The 14,946-nt window shown below is 59.6% G+C and overlaps 1 protein-coding gene across 1 annotated transcript; it reads left to right on the top strand.

The window, feature by feature from the left end:
• Nucleotides 1–923: 923 nt before the first annotated feature.
• Nucleotides 924–14,260, top strand: BRINP2 (BMP/retinoic acid inducible neural specific 2). Its single transcript, XM_086753965.1, has 8 exons — nt 924–1,142; nt 7,554–7,921; nt 9,812–10,002; nt 10,164–10,354; nt 10,710–10,815; nt 11,174–11,410; nt 11,622–11,844; nt 12,196–14,260. The coding sequence occupies exons 2-8, from the start codon at nt 7,620–7,622 to the stop codon at nt 13,310–13,312; spliced, it is 2,367 nt and encodes a 788-aa protein (XP_086610091.1). The 5' UTR covers nt 924–1,142; nt 7,554–7,619; the 3' UTR covers nt 13,313–14,260.
• The last annotated feature ends 686 nt before the right edge of the window (nt 14,261–14,946 follow it).

Here is a 14,946-nt window from a genome sequence, read left to right on the forward strand (position 1 = left end):
TTTTCAGCAGCCAGCGCGTTCCCGCAGCACCGTCCCCCACCAACACCAGCCAGCCGCAGCTGTCAGCAGAAACAGCAAAAAAAAATGGGGAAAAAAAGCCTGGGAAAACGAGCAGCAGTGTTTTGTAGGAGGGGACATTGCCCTCCTTTTGGGGGAGGCACAGGGAAATTCCCTTGCAGGGCCTCTGCCAGGCCCCTTCACTGCTCCTTGTTCACCGGGCAGCACAAACTCCTTAAAAAGAGGGGTTTTCCTAAAAAAAAAATCAGTGCAATTGTGCTACTCAGCAGGGGCAGCTGAGAAGGTCCCTTCAGCCCCTGTTTGAAAGCGAGGCACAATCCAAAAGCAGTGCCCCTGTACCACCCAAAGGAGAAGCGAACCGGGGGCTTCGCAGGAGGCATGAATGACGCAGACAGAGCAATAAAACATTTTCTGAGAAAACACCAGAGAACGGCAAATCTGGCGTTGCCCACGGCGTCCTCCCAACGCCCCCACCCCAAAACCTCGCTAACGACTGTCTAGTACTGACGGCCTAACCTGGCACAACCCGGCTTCCTTCTCGGGCCGGACGAAGCCGGGGCCAGCGCGACACGGGCGGGGTCCTCGAGGCAGCGATCCCACCCTGCCACCTCCACCGTGGAGCACCCACGCACGCATCCTGCGGGGCCAGACGGCCTCGGGGCCGGTGGGGGGGAAGGGTGAGGGGCGCCCTCGAGAGCCCCCCACGGTCCGGTGACCGGGCTGAGCCCCCACCAGCCGCCCCCGCCTCGTCGCGCCGGCCCACGCGTGTCCCCTGCCGCCAGCGCCCCGCCCCGCAGGCACCGTTACCAATGGGAAGGCGCGGGGAGGCCGGCGGAGCCTTTTATTGGCTGCCGCCCTTGCCTATATTATCGCTCGGCGGCGGCGCCCGCGGAGCGCGGCGGGACCGGACACCGGCAGCCGCGACCGCCCCGGGATGGTGGCGGGGTCGCCGGGGGCCGCCTGCCCGCCGGGCCATGGGGCGGTGCGGGGGGGCCGGGACGTGGAGAAAGCGGTGGCGATGGCGGCGGCGGGACAAGGCCCGGGATCGCTGACGGGGAGCGGAGCGGGACGAAACGGGACGGAGAGGCGACCAGTGCCCCGCCGGCGCTGAGCTGGAGCGTGGGGTAAGTTTGTGGGGTCGGGAGTGGAGGCGAAGGGGAGGGGGTGAGCCAGCGTGGGACGGGATGGGGAGAGGGAGCGGTGCGGGAGGAGCCCCGGTACCACACGGCGGGGATCCCCGGTACCGCCGGGCTCGCTCGGTGACCTTGGCCAAGTTGCCCCCTTGCTCCGGGCAACGAGGGGGGGAGAGGAGGGGCACAGGAAGACGACCCAGCAGCTCCGGGGGTGGGGGGTGCTGGGTGAGCGAGATGCCCGGGGGGGCAGGAAACACCGCTACCGGTGGGAGACGCCCGCGGGGGCTGGGGGAGATGCCCCCTGAGATGCTCCAGCAAGGTGCCAGTGCCAACAGCCCCCAGGAGATGGGGGGGGGGGGGGTATCCCGGCTGCGAGGCTCATTTCCCTTCACTCGACCCCGATTTACTTATTTATTTCAATAGGAAACAAAACTCTGAATCTTTTCAGCACCCAGCTCGCAGCACAGCGATGCCCACCCTCCCCTGCCCCTTCTTGCGGGGGTGACACCCGCACGCCGCTGCCCTGGAGCAGGGCCGGTGGGTACCGAGGCCGCCCCCCACCCCGCACCCCCGTGGCCGGGCAGGGGGAGCCCGGGTGGGAGCTGCCGGCAGGTGTCAGTGTCCCCTCGCTGTCAGCAGCCCGGAGGGTCCCTGCACCCCGGAGATGCTGCAAGATGCCCCCTGCACTTTTTATTTTTCCTGGCTTTGGTGGAGGTTCAGTGACAGCTTTGAGACCTGGGGAGCAGCGGGGTGCTGAGAAAGGGGGGGGTGGCCCCACTCTGCCACCCCAAATCTCCTCCTGGTTCTCTGCCCAGCACCAGTCACCCACTGCCGCCTTTACCCTGTGCCGCTAACAGTGAGCTGCCGCCGTGCATCACTGCCCACCCGTGACACTTGTCACCAGTGCGAAGGCAAAGGAGGGATAAGAGGGAGTGGTCCTCACCTTGCACATCCCTCTGCATCGCATCAGACCGGTGCTTGGCTTGCTCTGACAGCGGGGTCCATCGCAGGGGAAGGAGCCATCCTCTCTGGGGAGGGGGCTGCAGGGATGCTCTTCCCCAGCCCCAAAACCCGCTCTGCAAGGATGCTTCGAGCTGAGAGCTCAGCACCAGGCAGGGGGAAGCCAGCACCGCTGCTGCTGTCATTACCACGCTGGGGTGAGGGGGAAGAGTGTTATTTTGCACATCACTCTTTCAAGAGGCTTTCTGCCTGGGGGTGTGGAAGTCTCGGGTGAGTGAAGCCAGAGGGCAGAACACATGGCACTGGAGCAACACGCTGCACGCAGCTGCCATCTCCCCTGACAGTAGCCCAGGCTTCATTGCATTTGATGTCTTATGCAAATCCTTAGCTCCCCGAGTCCTGGGATTTTCTGCTATTTTCCTTTACTCTCATCTTCAAGTGTCTTGCTCTGAAGAAAAGCTAATAAAAGGAACCCAACTCATTGAGTCTTGTGGATTTTTAAACCAGTCTCATGAGCTTGGAGGGGAAGCGGTGACTTAAAGTCACTTGGCAATAGCGACTGAACAGGCTACGCGGGGCGGTTGGTAGCAGCCTAGCGAGAATGGGTTTGCAGCCACTGTTGTGATCTTTAACGCCGCTGCTCGGGCAGGGATGGCAGGCTCCACGGTGGCTGTCCCTGTGCTCACTCCCCAGAGCAGCGTCTCCGCAGGCTGGCTGCCAGCATCCTGTTGTGCCCGCTTTGCCAGCGATTACTGGGCTGCTGTCACTCTGGCGGTGCCTGGCTCGCTCCCTTAATTACCCCAGCAGATCAATGAGGCCCCGGTGCTTCCTTGGGAGCGCGTGGATGCGAGCCTGGTGGCTGCAGCTCATTTTAAACCGCGGCGGAGGCAGCGGTGCAGGCAGGGCTGGGTGCAAGGCAGCTGGGTCCCACGAAGCCCCGAGCGAGCTCGGTGGCTCTGGAGCAATGGGCTGAGCACCCTGCAGCACTGGGTCCTTTGGAGTCAAAGGTGCCCTGGGTGCCCCTGTGAACTCACACAGGCGCAGCTCAGCTGAGTCAATCCATTTCAGAAACTAAACCGCACTTAGCCTCTGCCCAGGCTCTCTTAAGTGGCCTTAATTTGATAAAGCTTTCACATGTTTAATGAGAAGGTGACTCAGTCACTATGTTTGACATTCATTCCCACTAAAAAGCATCTGCAGAGAGCTCAGGACCCGTCCCGGTCATTCCCTGCTCCCGCATGGATGCACCTTTGCTCCTGCCATGCCCCTGTGCCTGGGCACATCCCACAGCTCTGCCACCACCACGTATCGCTCTGCCTGGCACAGACATCGCGCGCTGCTTTCGCGCCGGGCTTCGGCTCGGCACTTCCAGGGGGTAGTGCCGGAGTCTGTCCCGTGCTGCCCCACAGCACCCAGCAAATTCCACCGCAGCCTCTCCCCAGCATGCGCTTCCCAGCTCGTGTATCTCCAGATCCGCTCCTGCGGCATGAAAGGGCAGAAATCAATGTTAATGTCCCTGACAATTAGCTCACATCTTAATTATCGAACTCGGCCTGATTAGCAGTGGAGCGCACGGCTCTGGAGATACCGTCGGCACGGAAGCAAGCAGGACCTTGGCATAACTCTGCAGGATGCTGCCGCTGTCCCCGTCAGCTCCAAGGACGGGAGAGAACGGCTTTTGCAGCTCACCCGTCCCCACCCACACCTCACACCATCCTGCCCTGCTCTCTCGAGCCATTTTGGAGAGAGGCACCCACCCTAGAAGCGATGCTGTTGCCATCTCAAGCCTAAGCCTAAGGGTGGGAGGGCACCTCAAGAAATTGCAACAAGCCTTTTTTTTAAGAAGCAGTTCATGATGAGCGAGAGTGTGGGCCTTGTGTCGGCCATCGTCAGAGGGACACGAGGGTGTTCTGCTGCCAGCAGCGGGGACACAGAGGGCTGCAACGAGAGCAGGAGGACTTGGCCAGGAAGGTTGTGGTCCTGGGAAAGTTTGCCAAGAGTGTTTGCATTGGCACTCTCTTCTTCCTTCGCTTTAAGGTTTTTATGGAAGGGAGAGAGAAGGAAAAAAAAAAATTATCAAGCTGGAAGTTTTCCAACTTTTGTGATGCAAAACCCTACATAAGAGAAAAAAAAAAAAAAGTAGTCAGATGCTTCTCATCAAATCTTCATTCTTTGGGATCAAGGAATAGTGATTAGAAAGTTATTTCCAGCTCTAAGAGTAAGGTCAAGGGGGTTGCTCATTTCCAAAAGAGCGTCACTCTCCCCGGCATCCCAGGAGGATGCTGGTGTGAGTGGGCGGAGGGGCACCCCGATAAGCATTGCCCCCAGCCCTGCAGCAGCAGCAGCCCCCCAGCAAAACCAGAGCCCCCCACAAGCTGCATGGACTAGGGACTATACAGAGCTGTAGCAATTTCTGCATGTACTTATTTCAGATGATCCCTGACTGAGAAGAGCAAATAAATTAGCCCAGCCAAGGATGGTGCGGAAACGCTGCTCCTCAGGGATAAGCTTGCTGCGTAACCTGGTACGGCCCCCGTGCCGGCTCTCCTGCCCGCTGTGGCTCGCCCGTTCCTGCCTGACTTGGTTGGGGCTTCAGGTTTCTGTTGGCAAGGATACTCACGTGCGTCAGCGCCCGTCCCCGAGCAAGAGCTGGGCTCAGAGGTGCCAGCACGCACGGTGTAAATGAGACCTCGTTTGGCAAGGCTGGAAAGTTTGCTGCGTTTAAGGGACTCTGCACACCAGGAGGGGACCTTTGCTGGATTTGCACCAACCAAGCGCTAGAAATACCCAATTCTGACTATTTTTGCTGTTCTGCAGTAAAACATGAGATGGCCATGGGGAAACACCCCGTGCTCAGCCTTGAGTCCCAGAACAAGCTCCCCAGGGAAGGCAGCAGAGCAAGCTGAAATGGTTTCTAGCTGGTCTGGGGACATGAGCGCAAGAGAAGAGGTGGCCCAAGGTGGCTCAGTCCCTAATATCTGTGCCCCCCCGCAATCAAAAGAGGTTTGCTGCTTTGAGCTGTGGTGCTGAGAGGGTTTTGGAGGGGAAGGGCAGCACAGGGAGCCACTCTCAGGGAAGGCGTGGGGACCACGCCCATGGTGGTGGTGGGAAGGGGCTGGTCAGTGCTGGTGGGAAGCGGTGAGCACCCAGGATGGTTTACTGGAAGAGACAGTGCTCTGCCTGGTACCCTCAAAAAAAAAAATGCCCTCTGTGCTTTCAAATCCAAGGGAGGATGCTCCCACATCCTCCTGATTTACACCAAGACTTGGGGAGGGCAGTGGGGTGACCCATGCGTGATGGTCCGTACCAGTTTGTGGTGCTGTGAAGTGGCGATGGATGAGGCCAGTCTCACACAGTGCTCGTGGAAAGGCATCCCTTTGGCTGTACGGACCCAGGCAGAGGGAGAGGGGAGCAGGAGCCACCTAAAACCACAGGCAATGACAGAGGCCAAGGAGATGGGCAGTGCCAAGCCCGTTTGTGGTGCGACAGGCAGGCTACCCAGCACGCCGGCTATTTCAGCAAGGTGTTTTGCTGGCACAGCCGTATTTAGTTCTACAAGCAGAGCGTTTCCATGAGCAGGGTTTAGAAAGATGCTGCTCGCAGGAGTGCTCTCGCCTCGGGAGCGCTGCTTTCCTCCCTGTCACTGCATCCACAGGTTTTGCTGCCAGTCCCTGGCTCCCACCATGCTGACCCGGGCACGGCAGCTTGTCCCGGCTTCCCAGGTCACCCCACACAGTGCGGCAGGGGGCCGAGAGGGTTTAATCCCGAGCCTCACATGCTCCTTCAGTCCCCAGGCCACCTCAGTTTTAATGGCATCTGCAGATACTGCTGGCGAGGGGGGCAAAGCAGCATCCCTGCTTCGGACTGCCATGGCATCCCAGCTGCCTGCTTCCCCCCAGCCCAGCTTTGGTTGTGGGCAGGGAAGCAGGCAGGGAGGATTTCTGAGCAGCCGAAGCGCCTCAGCAGCTCAGCCATCACCCACACGTGGCAGCACACGAGCAGCTCCGTGAGCAGCCAGCGTCGGGTCCTGCCATGTTTCGGGAGGGGATGCTCACCCCAGCCCTCGAGGCGTGAAGCGACGAAACCAGCCTGATGTTACCGGTCTCAAAACCCTTGCCCACCCCGGCATGGGGGCCCAGGATTTGGCCACATTATGGCCCTGGAGGACTCCACATACCGGGAGGAGGAGGCGATGACCAGGGCGTTGTGCAGTTGCCTGCAAGGCTGGGAGAAACCATGGTGACACGTGGAAAGATAGCGTAGGTGGGACAGTAAAAAAAACCCTGCCTGCTCCTGCCCACCCCGCTGCCCCAGCACCCATGATCTGGTGATGTGAAAATCTCAGCTTTTGTTTAAAATTAACAGGGTCCTGGCCTCAAGGGCTGAGCGAGAAGCTGAGAAAGCGTAATCAAAGTGTACCCTCAAGGGTTTAAAAATAGAAGAGAGGGAGGAAAAAAAATTTTTAAAAATAATAATACATGTTAAAGCGCAGTGATTCATCCAGCAAAGCCCTGTTTGGGAGAGCGTGGGGCTGATGTTTGGGTGCTGGGCTCCCACCAGCCATCTTCCCCACAGCCTAGGGGAATAAAATCACCTCCCCTGGAAGGACTGCAGTGATGGGGACCCTACTTTTAGGCAAACAGCTCTTGCTGCCCGGCAGGACACCTTGCCTTCCCCCAAGCTCTGCCCAACCTTTCAGCTCCCCATCTCCCACCTTCACCTGCAAATTCGGGCTCTGGCTGCAGGGCCGCTGCTCCCAGCGAAGCTCCCTTGGTGCTCCTGCAGATAGAGCCACACTGAGCTGAGACCAGAAGGGTCTTGTCTTGAGATACGTGCTGATTGTGTTCAAAACACCACTGTGGTCAGCCCAGCCAGCCTTGGGGTGGACCTCATCCATCCATCCCTCATCTCAGCCACTGGCAGGATGCAAAGGACAATCCAACATCAACTGCACGCAACCCCACCCAAACCTGGAGAAGCTCATTTTTTTCCAGTTCCCTATGCTTACTATTTTTCACTCCCCACCCCAAAACAAGCTGCACATGCTAATGATGAGCATCCCCAAAGTGGGGAGCACAGAGGCTCCCCACCACACAGGCACCCTGTAGCAGCAGGCTTGGCTTACTGGGCTGATGCACAGCAGAGAAAAACATACAGAGAAAGCCAGAAATGTCTCAAACAGCCACAAGTTTTAATTTAACTTCAGCAGCACCCCTAAACCCATCAACTCTTACCTCCTGCAGCACGACCAGTCCATGCCCAACACGTGGCTTTCCCCAGAGCATGGCCTTCCCTTCACCAGTGGCGTCCCCAGAGCAAACCCCACTTTCTCTCACCCCATGGTCGCACCTGGTTTATATCCATGCCAAATCCGCCCCACCTGGCACCTCGCCCGGTGCTGCCAGCCTCACAGGCTCCCTGCTTTGTGCGGTGCCGTTGCAGGGCAGGGCCATCCCAGAGGATCGCTGCGAGGTGAGAGAATGAAGAAGCCGGCCGGGCAGCAGCAGGATGGGGCAGCAGGACCTCCCACGCGCTGACGGGCCCTCGCCAATGCTCCCGTGGCCACTGGCCCTCCTGGCCCTGAGCGCGTGCTGCCGCTGGGGGGTGGCCGGTGGGGCGGGTGGCACGGCGCCCCAGCAGCATGCCGCTCCCGCGACCCCTTCCTCTTCCTCCTCATCCTCCTCTTCCTCCGGCCGGGCACCCCTCGACTGGCTCCTCACCGACCGGGGTCCCTTCTACCGAGCCCAGGAGTACGTGGACTTCATGGAGCGCTACCGGCAAGGTTTCACCACCAGGTACAGGATCTACAGGTGAGAGGCAGCGCCGGGGGACAGCCCTTTGGCGGGCTCCCTGGGAGTGGGCTGTGGTGCGGGGGGGTGTGGGGGGCACAGCGGAGCAAAGTGGGACCCACTTGAACCTGCACGAGCGGACCCCTGCCTACGGGAGGAGTCTGCCCATCGGCAGAGACAGCGGGTGGATGTACGTGACATGCTGCTTTCCTGGGGAATATAACAGCAGCTCCCCCCAGGATGCTCATGGCATGGCTGGGATGGGCTCCGGGCAGGATTTGCCCCGAGCTGGCAGTGATTTGGTGCGCAGGCTGAGCTGGGATCAGCCCTTAGGGTGGGAGGTGCAGGGGGATGCTCCTGTGTCCCTTTGCCATGCACAAAGACATCTCTGTGCCGAATTACTGAGCCTGTCTGGACCGCCAGCCAACTGGGGCAGGGATGCTGCTGGGGCTCACGAAAAGCCGACCCAACTGACCCCCTGGCACGTCCCCGGTACCATTGCCCCATAGGCGGCAGTGGGATGCTGCATGCACGGAGACCAATGCTGGAGGGGGGGTCTTGCCAGTAGAGAACCAGATTTGGCAGCAGTGGGGTCCAGTGACCCCAGCAAAGCCCAATCCCAGTGTTGGAAACCCACTCCACCGCCTCCTGGCACTACCTGGGGCTGTCACCTCCTGCTAATGAGCCTTTTTCCCTTCCTGTCCTTGCTGGTACCCAGCCCCGGGGGTTTCCAGCAGCGGAGCAAAGCCCGGCTGCTGCCTCCCGGGAGAGCTGACGTGGGAGCCTTGTTACGCAGCCCAGCACCCCCAGAGAGCTCCTCTCCCCCCTCGCCCCTTTCCTACACGCTGACGCTGCCATGCCCGGGGACCCGTGTCCTCCAGGGATGCTGCTGGTGACGGTGGTGGGACGGGAAGTTGCAGCCGGAGGAACGGCGGCCAACTTACGCGTCCTCCGAGGCAGAGAACAGCAGTCTTCAGGGCTCGCTTTGCTTGCGGGACGGGATGGGGGGACCCAGCGCAGGGCTCCTGGCGCCCCAGCATCAAATGCCCCAGCACCCAGGGACCATGCGTGCAAGGGGAGAGGCAGCATCCCTCCTCCCCTCCCTCACCTGTAGCTCCACTCCTGGCCCCGACATCCCACTTTCTGGGCCCAAAAGTCATGGTGGGAGGCAACCTGGTGTCCGCTGAACCCTTTGGCTGCTTTGCACCCATCCACCCTTCCCTTGTCCTCCCTCTCCCTCCTTTCCCACCAGCCCTAATTAAACTGTCTGAAAGCAGTTTAATTAGAGCAAAATGCCGAACATTAGGCTGGAATCGGCTGCTGGTTGGTTACAGGGCCGTTGGAAGTTCAAGGGGCAGCAGGCTGGTGGCTCCCCACCGGGGCCGGGCGACGCTGAGGGGCCGGTGTGGCCATGGGAGGGCACGTTCACAGCCTCCAGGGCTACGAGGGGACCCACCGCCAACCCCACCACCTCCCGACGCCTCCAGCTTCCTACAAAATGCTGCCGATACTTAAAACCGTTAAACCCCCAGATGTCGGATTTTCACCTAGATCCGTAGGGATGGGGATGGATGAGGCCCATCCAGCCCGGTGGGCTGGAAAAGGCTCTGGCCCTGCCCTGGGCTGTCATTAATGCCTGCCAGAGGTGCCTGATTAATCAATGTCAGACATCTCCACTGCTTGTAGCTCGTTATCGCCGTCGATGGCTTAGGGAGGGGACGACACTGGATCTATAGCTGGCGAGCGTGCGCTGTGGGTCCTTCACCTCCACCACGGTGACGGGGAGGTTGGGATGGTCCCAATGGGATTTTTCCCACCTGCTGATGCCCTGCCCCAAGGTGAGCATCGGGGACAACGTGCACATGGCACACACGGACCAGCTTCAAACCTATAGCTGCTCTCCTCCTGCAGAGAGTTTGCTCGCTGGAAGGTGAATAATTTGGCCTTGGAGAGGAAAGACTTCTTCAGCCTGCCGCTCCCTCTGGCCCCCGAGTTCATCCGCAACATCCGGCTGCTGGGACGCCGGCCCAGCCCCCAGCAGATCACCGACAACCTCATCAAAAAGTATGGGACCCACTTCTTGCTCGCTGCCACACTGGGAGGTGAGTGCTGGTGGGCACTTGCTCCCCGCCCGTTTCCCGTGCGCAAAGCGGCGCACGGAGGAGGGAGAGTGGGGAAATAAGCACCGCAGTAAAAGATGACCGAGAAGGGGAACGGGGGGAGCTCATCAGCCCCGCTAAGTATTGTCTGTCCCCCCCCCCAGGAGAAGAGTCCCTGACCATTTTTGTGGACAAGCGCAAGCTGAGCCGGAGGGCAGAGCCCACCGGGGGGGCTGGGAACAGCTCGGGGGTCTCGCTGGAGACCCTGCACCAGCTGGCAGCCTCCTACTTCATCGACCGGGAGAGCACGCTGCGCCGGCTCCACCACATCCAGATCGCCACGGCTGCCATCAAGGTAGGCAAGGGTGTGAGGGAGAGGGCAGCGCGGGGAGACAGCAGCCCACCAAAGCTGGCCAAATCCCTAAAGCAGCATCACACCCCGGGGAGGGGAGACAGAGGGGAGAGCAGGCAAAGTTAGCACATTCCTGTTATTTATGGGAAATTGGGCACGCTAATGAAGGCACATTTTTCAGCGGGCTGCAGGCAGGGCTGTCGCCTGTCAACGCACCAATTAGCAGGCAATTAGTTATCCTTTCCAAGAATCACCTTGCTCAAGCCTGGCCAGGGGTTATTTGCAGCACTTTTGGCGGGGTGGCATGTGTCCCGGGTCCCCTCCTGTGCCTCTGACAGCCTGCGGGTCCCCCGCTTAGGTGACCGAAACGCGGACGGGGCCGCTCGGCTGCAGCAACTACGACAACCTGGACTCGGTGAGCTCGGTCCTGGTGCAGAGCCCTGAGAACAAAGTGCAGCTCCAAGGTAGGACCGGGCTGGTGAGGACGTGGTGACGGACGAGTGCCACCACGGGATGCTGGTGGGCGCACAGGGGGCCGCAGGGGAGAATGCTGGCTCGAGATGCTGCTTTTAATTTAAGGGCTGGGGAGGAGGGAGGATGAAAATAATCAAAGTTGGGCAGGATGAGGTTGTTCCTTGTCTGCCAAGAGGAGCCAAGATCGATGAAGAGCCCAGACAAGCGGCTCCACAGCAAATTGATATGAAAATCACGCAAGGGCGGGAGCCCGGGGAGGGAGAAGGCTTGCTCCCTCCTCTCTCGGGTGATGTTTTCGAGGAGCTTTGCGCATGCCCTGACGCTCTCGGGGCTGCCTCCCGCTCGCAGGGCTGCAGACGGTGCTCCCCTCCTACCTGCGGGAGCGGTTCGTGGCGGCCGCCCTCAGCTACATCGCCTGCGGCTCGGCCGGGGAGCTGGTGTGCCGCCGGAGCGACTGCCGCTGCCAGTGCCAGCCCGCCTTCCCTCGCTGCAACTGCCCCGAGGCCGACATCCAGGCGCTGGAGAGCAGCCTGGCCCAGCTCCGACGAGCCTGGGAGAGCCACCACGGCCAGTTCGAGGAGTCAGGTGAGATTAGAGAGACCCCACCAAGCGTCTCCTTCCCTGCAACCCCTCCTTTGGGAACAGCCCGGGCTGGGCGGAGGGGCTCCAGGGCAGGATCCAGGGTGGTCATCTCACCGTGAAGACCTGAGAGCCCAGGTGGAAGGAGGCTGCCTCCAGCCCTACCTTCACCGCTTGCTCTCCTGTGTCTGCTGACGCCACCTCTCTCCCCCCACAGAGGAGTTTCAGGCCCTGGTGAAGAGGCTCCCTGGGGACCGTTTCCTAAACAGGACGGCCATCTCCCACTTCTGGGCCATGGACCTGGATGTCCAGCATCGCTACCAGCAGCTGGGCACCAGCCTGAAGCTGCTTTCCAGGAAAACCCACCGACTCATCCGGCGGCTCTTCAACCTCAGCAAACGCTGCCACCGACAACCTCGATTCAAGCTGCCGAAGGAGAGGTAGGGTGCCATGGCATGCCCATCCCACACTGGGGACACTGCTCAGAGCCCTGAGTGGGGCTCAGACCCATGGCCCACCTCCCCGTGGCTGGGACTGGAGGAGCTCCTGCCTTGCTGGAGGGATGCCCAGGGGTGAGCAGACAGCGGGGGCAGCCATGCTACCCTGGGATGTGGCCCTGAGAGGTTGGGTCCAAGCCTGGAGATGGAAAATAGGGCTTGGTTCATGGGAGGCCACCAGCCGTGCAGAATAATAAACACAAGGTGGGCAGCTCTTCCATTCCAAGGGAAGGTTGGTCGGATGCCTAAAGATGCCATGTAAGCATCTCTCCTCCTGCATCTCTTCTCCACCAGGTCCCTCCCTTACTGGTGGAGCCGTGCGCAGTCGCTCCTGTACTGCAGCGAGACCACCGTACCTGGGACCTTCCTGGAAGAAAGCCACAGCTGCACGTGTCCCTCCGACCAGCCCTCCTGCCAGGGGTCCATACCATGTGCCTTGGGCGAAGGGCAAGCCTGCGCCAGCTGTGCCGAGGACAACAGCACCCGCTGCGGGACCTGCAACCACGGCTACGTGCTCACCCAGGGCTTCTGCCGCCCCGAGGTGGCCGACTCACTGGAGCACTACCTGGGGTTGGAGACAGACCTGCAGGACTTGGAGCTCAAGTATCTCCTACAGAAACGGGACAGCCGCATCGAGGTGCACTCCATCTTCATCAGCAACGACATGCGCCTGGGGAGCTGGTTCGACCCCTCCTGGAGAAAGCGCATGCTCTTGACCCTGAAGAGCAACAAGTACAAGCCTGGGCTGGTTCACGTGATGCTGGCTCTCTCCCTGCAGATCTGCCTCACCAAGAACAGCACGCTGGAGCCTGTCATGGCCATCTACGTCAACCCCTTTGGGGGAAGCCACTCAGAGAGCTGGTTCATGCCCGTCAATGAGGGCAACTTCCCAGATTGGGAAAGGACTAACGTAGATGCTTCTGCCCAGTGCCAAAACTGGACACTCACCTTGGGCAACAAGTGGAAAACTTTCTTCGAAACGGTCCACGTCTACTTGCGGAGCCGCATCAAGTCTCTGGATGACAGCTCCAACGAGACAATCTACTACGAACCCTTGGAGATGACAGATCCCTCCAAGAACCTGGGGTACATGAAAATCAACAGCTTGCAAGTCTTTGGCTACAGCCTGCCCTTTGAACCGGACTCTATCCGTGACCTGATCCTTCAGCTGGACTACCCCTATACCCAGGGCTCACAGGACTCAGCCATGCTCCAGCTGTTGGAGATCAGGGACCGGGTGAACCAGTTGTCACCCCCTGGCAAAACCCGCCTTGACCTCTTCACTTGCTTGCTGCGCCACAGGCTCAAATTGGCCAACAACGAGGTGGCAAGGATCCAGTCCTCCCTGAGGGCCTTCAATGCCAAGCTGCCCAACGCAGTGGAGCAGGAGACAGGCAAGCTGTGCAGCTAATGGCTGGGGCTGCTCACATCTTGGAGCAAGGGGGCCAGGAGAAAGGACTCCCTGGGATGGGGGGAAAATATAACCACCCTAAAAAGTTAAATCAAGGCCTTACCTTAGTGCCAACCACGTGCTTCCATGGTACACTCAGCAACTGGCCAAAGAGACGCAGGGCTTGAGCAGACGGAGTACACCAGCGGGACTACGGAGGAGGGATGGCCGACACAGAGCAGACCGGCTTCGAGTGTGGGGATGATGCCAGTACAGCTGCCCCATCGGGGGCCGGAGGGACATGCTGGTGGCCAGAGGGGAATGTGGCTCGGCCAGAGGCAGCTGCTGGTCCTGCCAGAGCAGATGCGCAACCCGCCATGAGGATCCTCCAGTGGTGGCCTTCTCAGCGCCTCAACTTTTGTAGTCTTTTTAAAGAGAAGCACCTACCAGCGCCTTCACTTCCGCGTCCCCCCGATCCTTCCTGCAGCTGTGCCCTCGCACACGGCGCAGGGAGGGGGAACCAGACCGCAGGCCCCCGAGACCCAGCAGATCTCCCCTGGGGCCTTTCCATGAGCATCTCACACCTGCTGCGGTACCGAGGCATCGTCACCCTTTGCGTGGGAAGGACCTGGCACCTGCCCTGTGGACACTGCCATCACAGACACTGGTGGAGTCCTCTGGGCCACGATTCCGTACAAAAAAAAAAAGAAAGAAACGTAAAACAAAAGAAAGGAAGAACAAGAAAAAAACCAAGTTTTATTTATGTATTTATTTATTTGTTTTGTTTGGGAGGAGTTTTTTTAAGCCTCTTTATTTGGAGAGTGTAATTTCTTGTCGGTGGCTCCAGCCCAGAGACATCTTAGTAAAATGTATCTGTTTAATATATTTTTTAAATAATGCCTTTTTTGAGCAAAAGAACCACCAAAACCAACTGAGATTAAAAAAAGAAAAAGAGAACAGTTACTGTCATCTCTGGCCCTGGGTTTTCCCTTGCTGCGTGGCAGAAGGGGATGGCGAGGAGTCTCCCGTGCGTGTCCAGCTGCCGTGTCTGCCCCGTGCCTCCACACCGTCCTGCTCTCTGGATTGTAGCCGAGCCTCCTGAGGAGGGGAGATGCCACCACATGGGCTGGCCATCTGTCTCCTGTCCATGTCTTCATTAACTCACAGGGACAGGGCTCTGAGGTGGCCCATTAAGACCATCGGACGTGCCTGGAGGCAGGGAGGGATCCTGCTCACACCCGGAGCCGGCAGCTCCTGCCTTTTCCCCGCTGGCTCTCGCCTTTGCTCCCAGCAAGGTGCCTGGAGCAGATGCTCCCCGAGCTGGTGGGACAGGCCTGTGTGGCATCAGCCACATCTCATGTCCCACCTCCGCCTGGTCCCATGTAAACATCCACCCAGCCTCTGGGTGAGCAATGCTGCGGCTCAATTGCCCGCTATGGCACATGCCACCTCTTTGGGCATGTCAAACGTGGCACTTGGGAGCTGCACTTGGTGACCCTTAGCTCTTGTATGGGAAGAGATGGGGGATGTCTGACCCTCGGCCACCCTCTCTGGCCAGTGACAATTGTACAGACACAGGCATGACAGTCATCTCTGTGTCCTACCTCTGTTGCTTGGTCCATATACGTAGGTTGCTCCATACTTCTGGTATCTTC

Source organism: Chlamydotis macqueenii, chromosome 8, assembly GCF_036417535.1.
Source record: "Chlamydotis macqueenii isolate bChlMac1 chromosome 8, bChlMac1.mat, whole genome shotgun sequence".
Lineage (NCBI taxonomy): Eukaryota > Metazoa > Chordata > Aves > Otidiformes > Otididae > Chlamydotis > Chlamydotis macqueenii.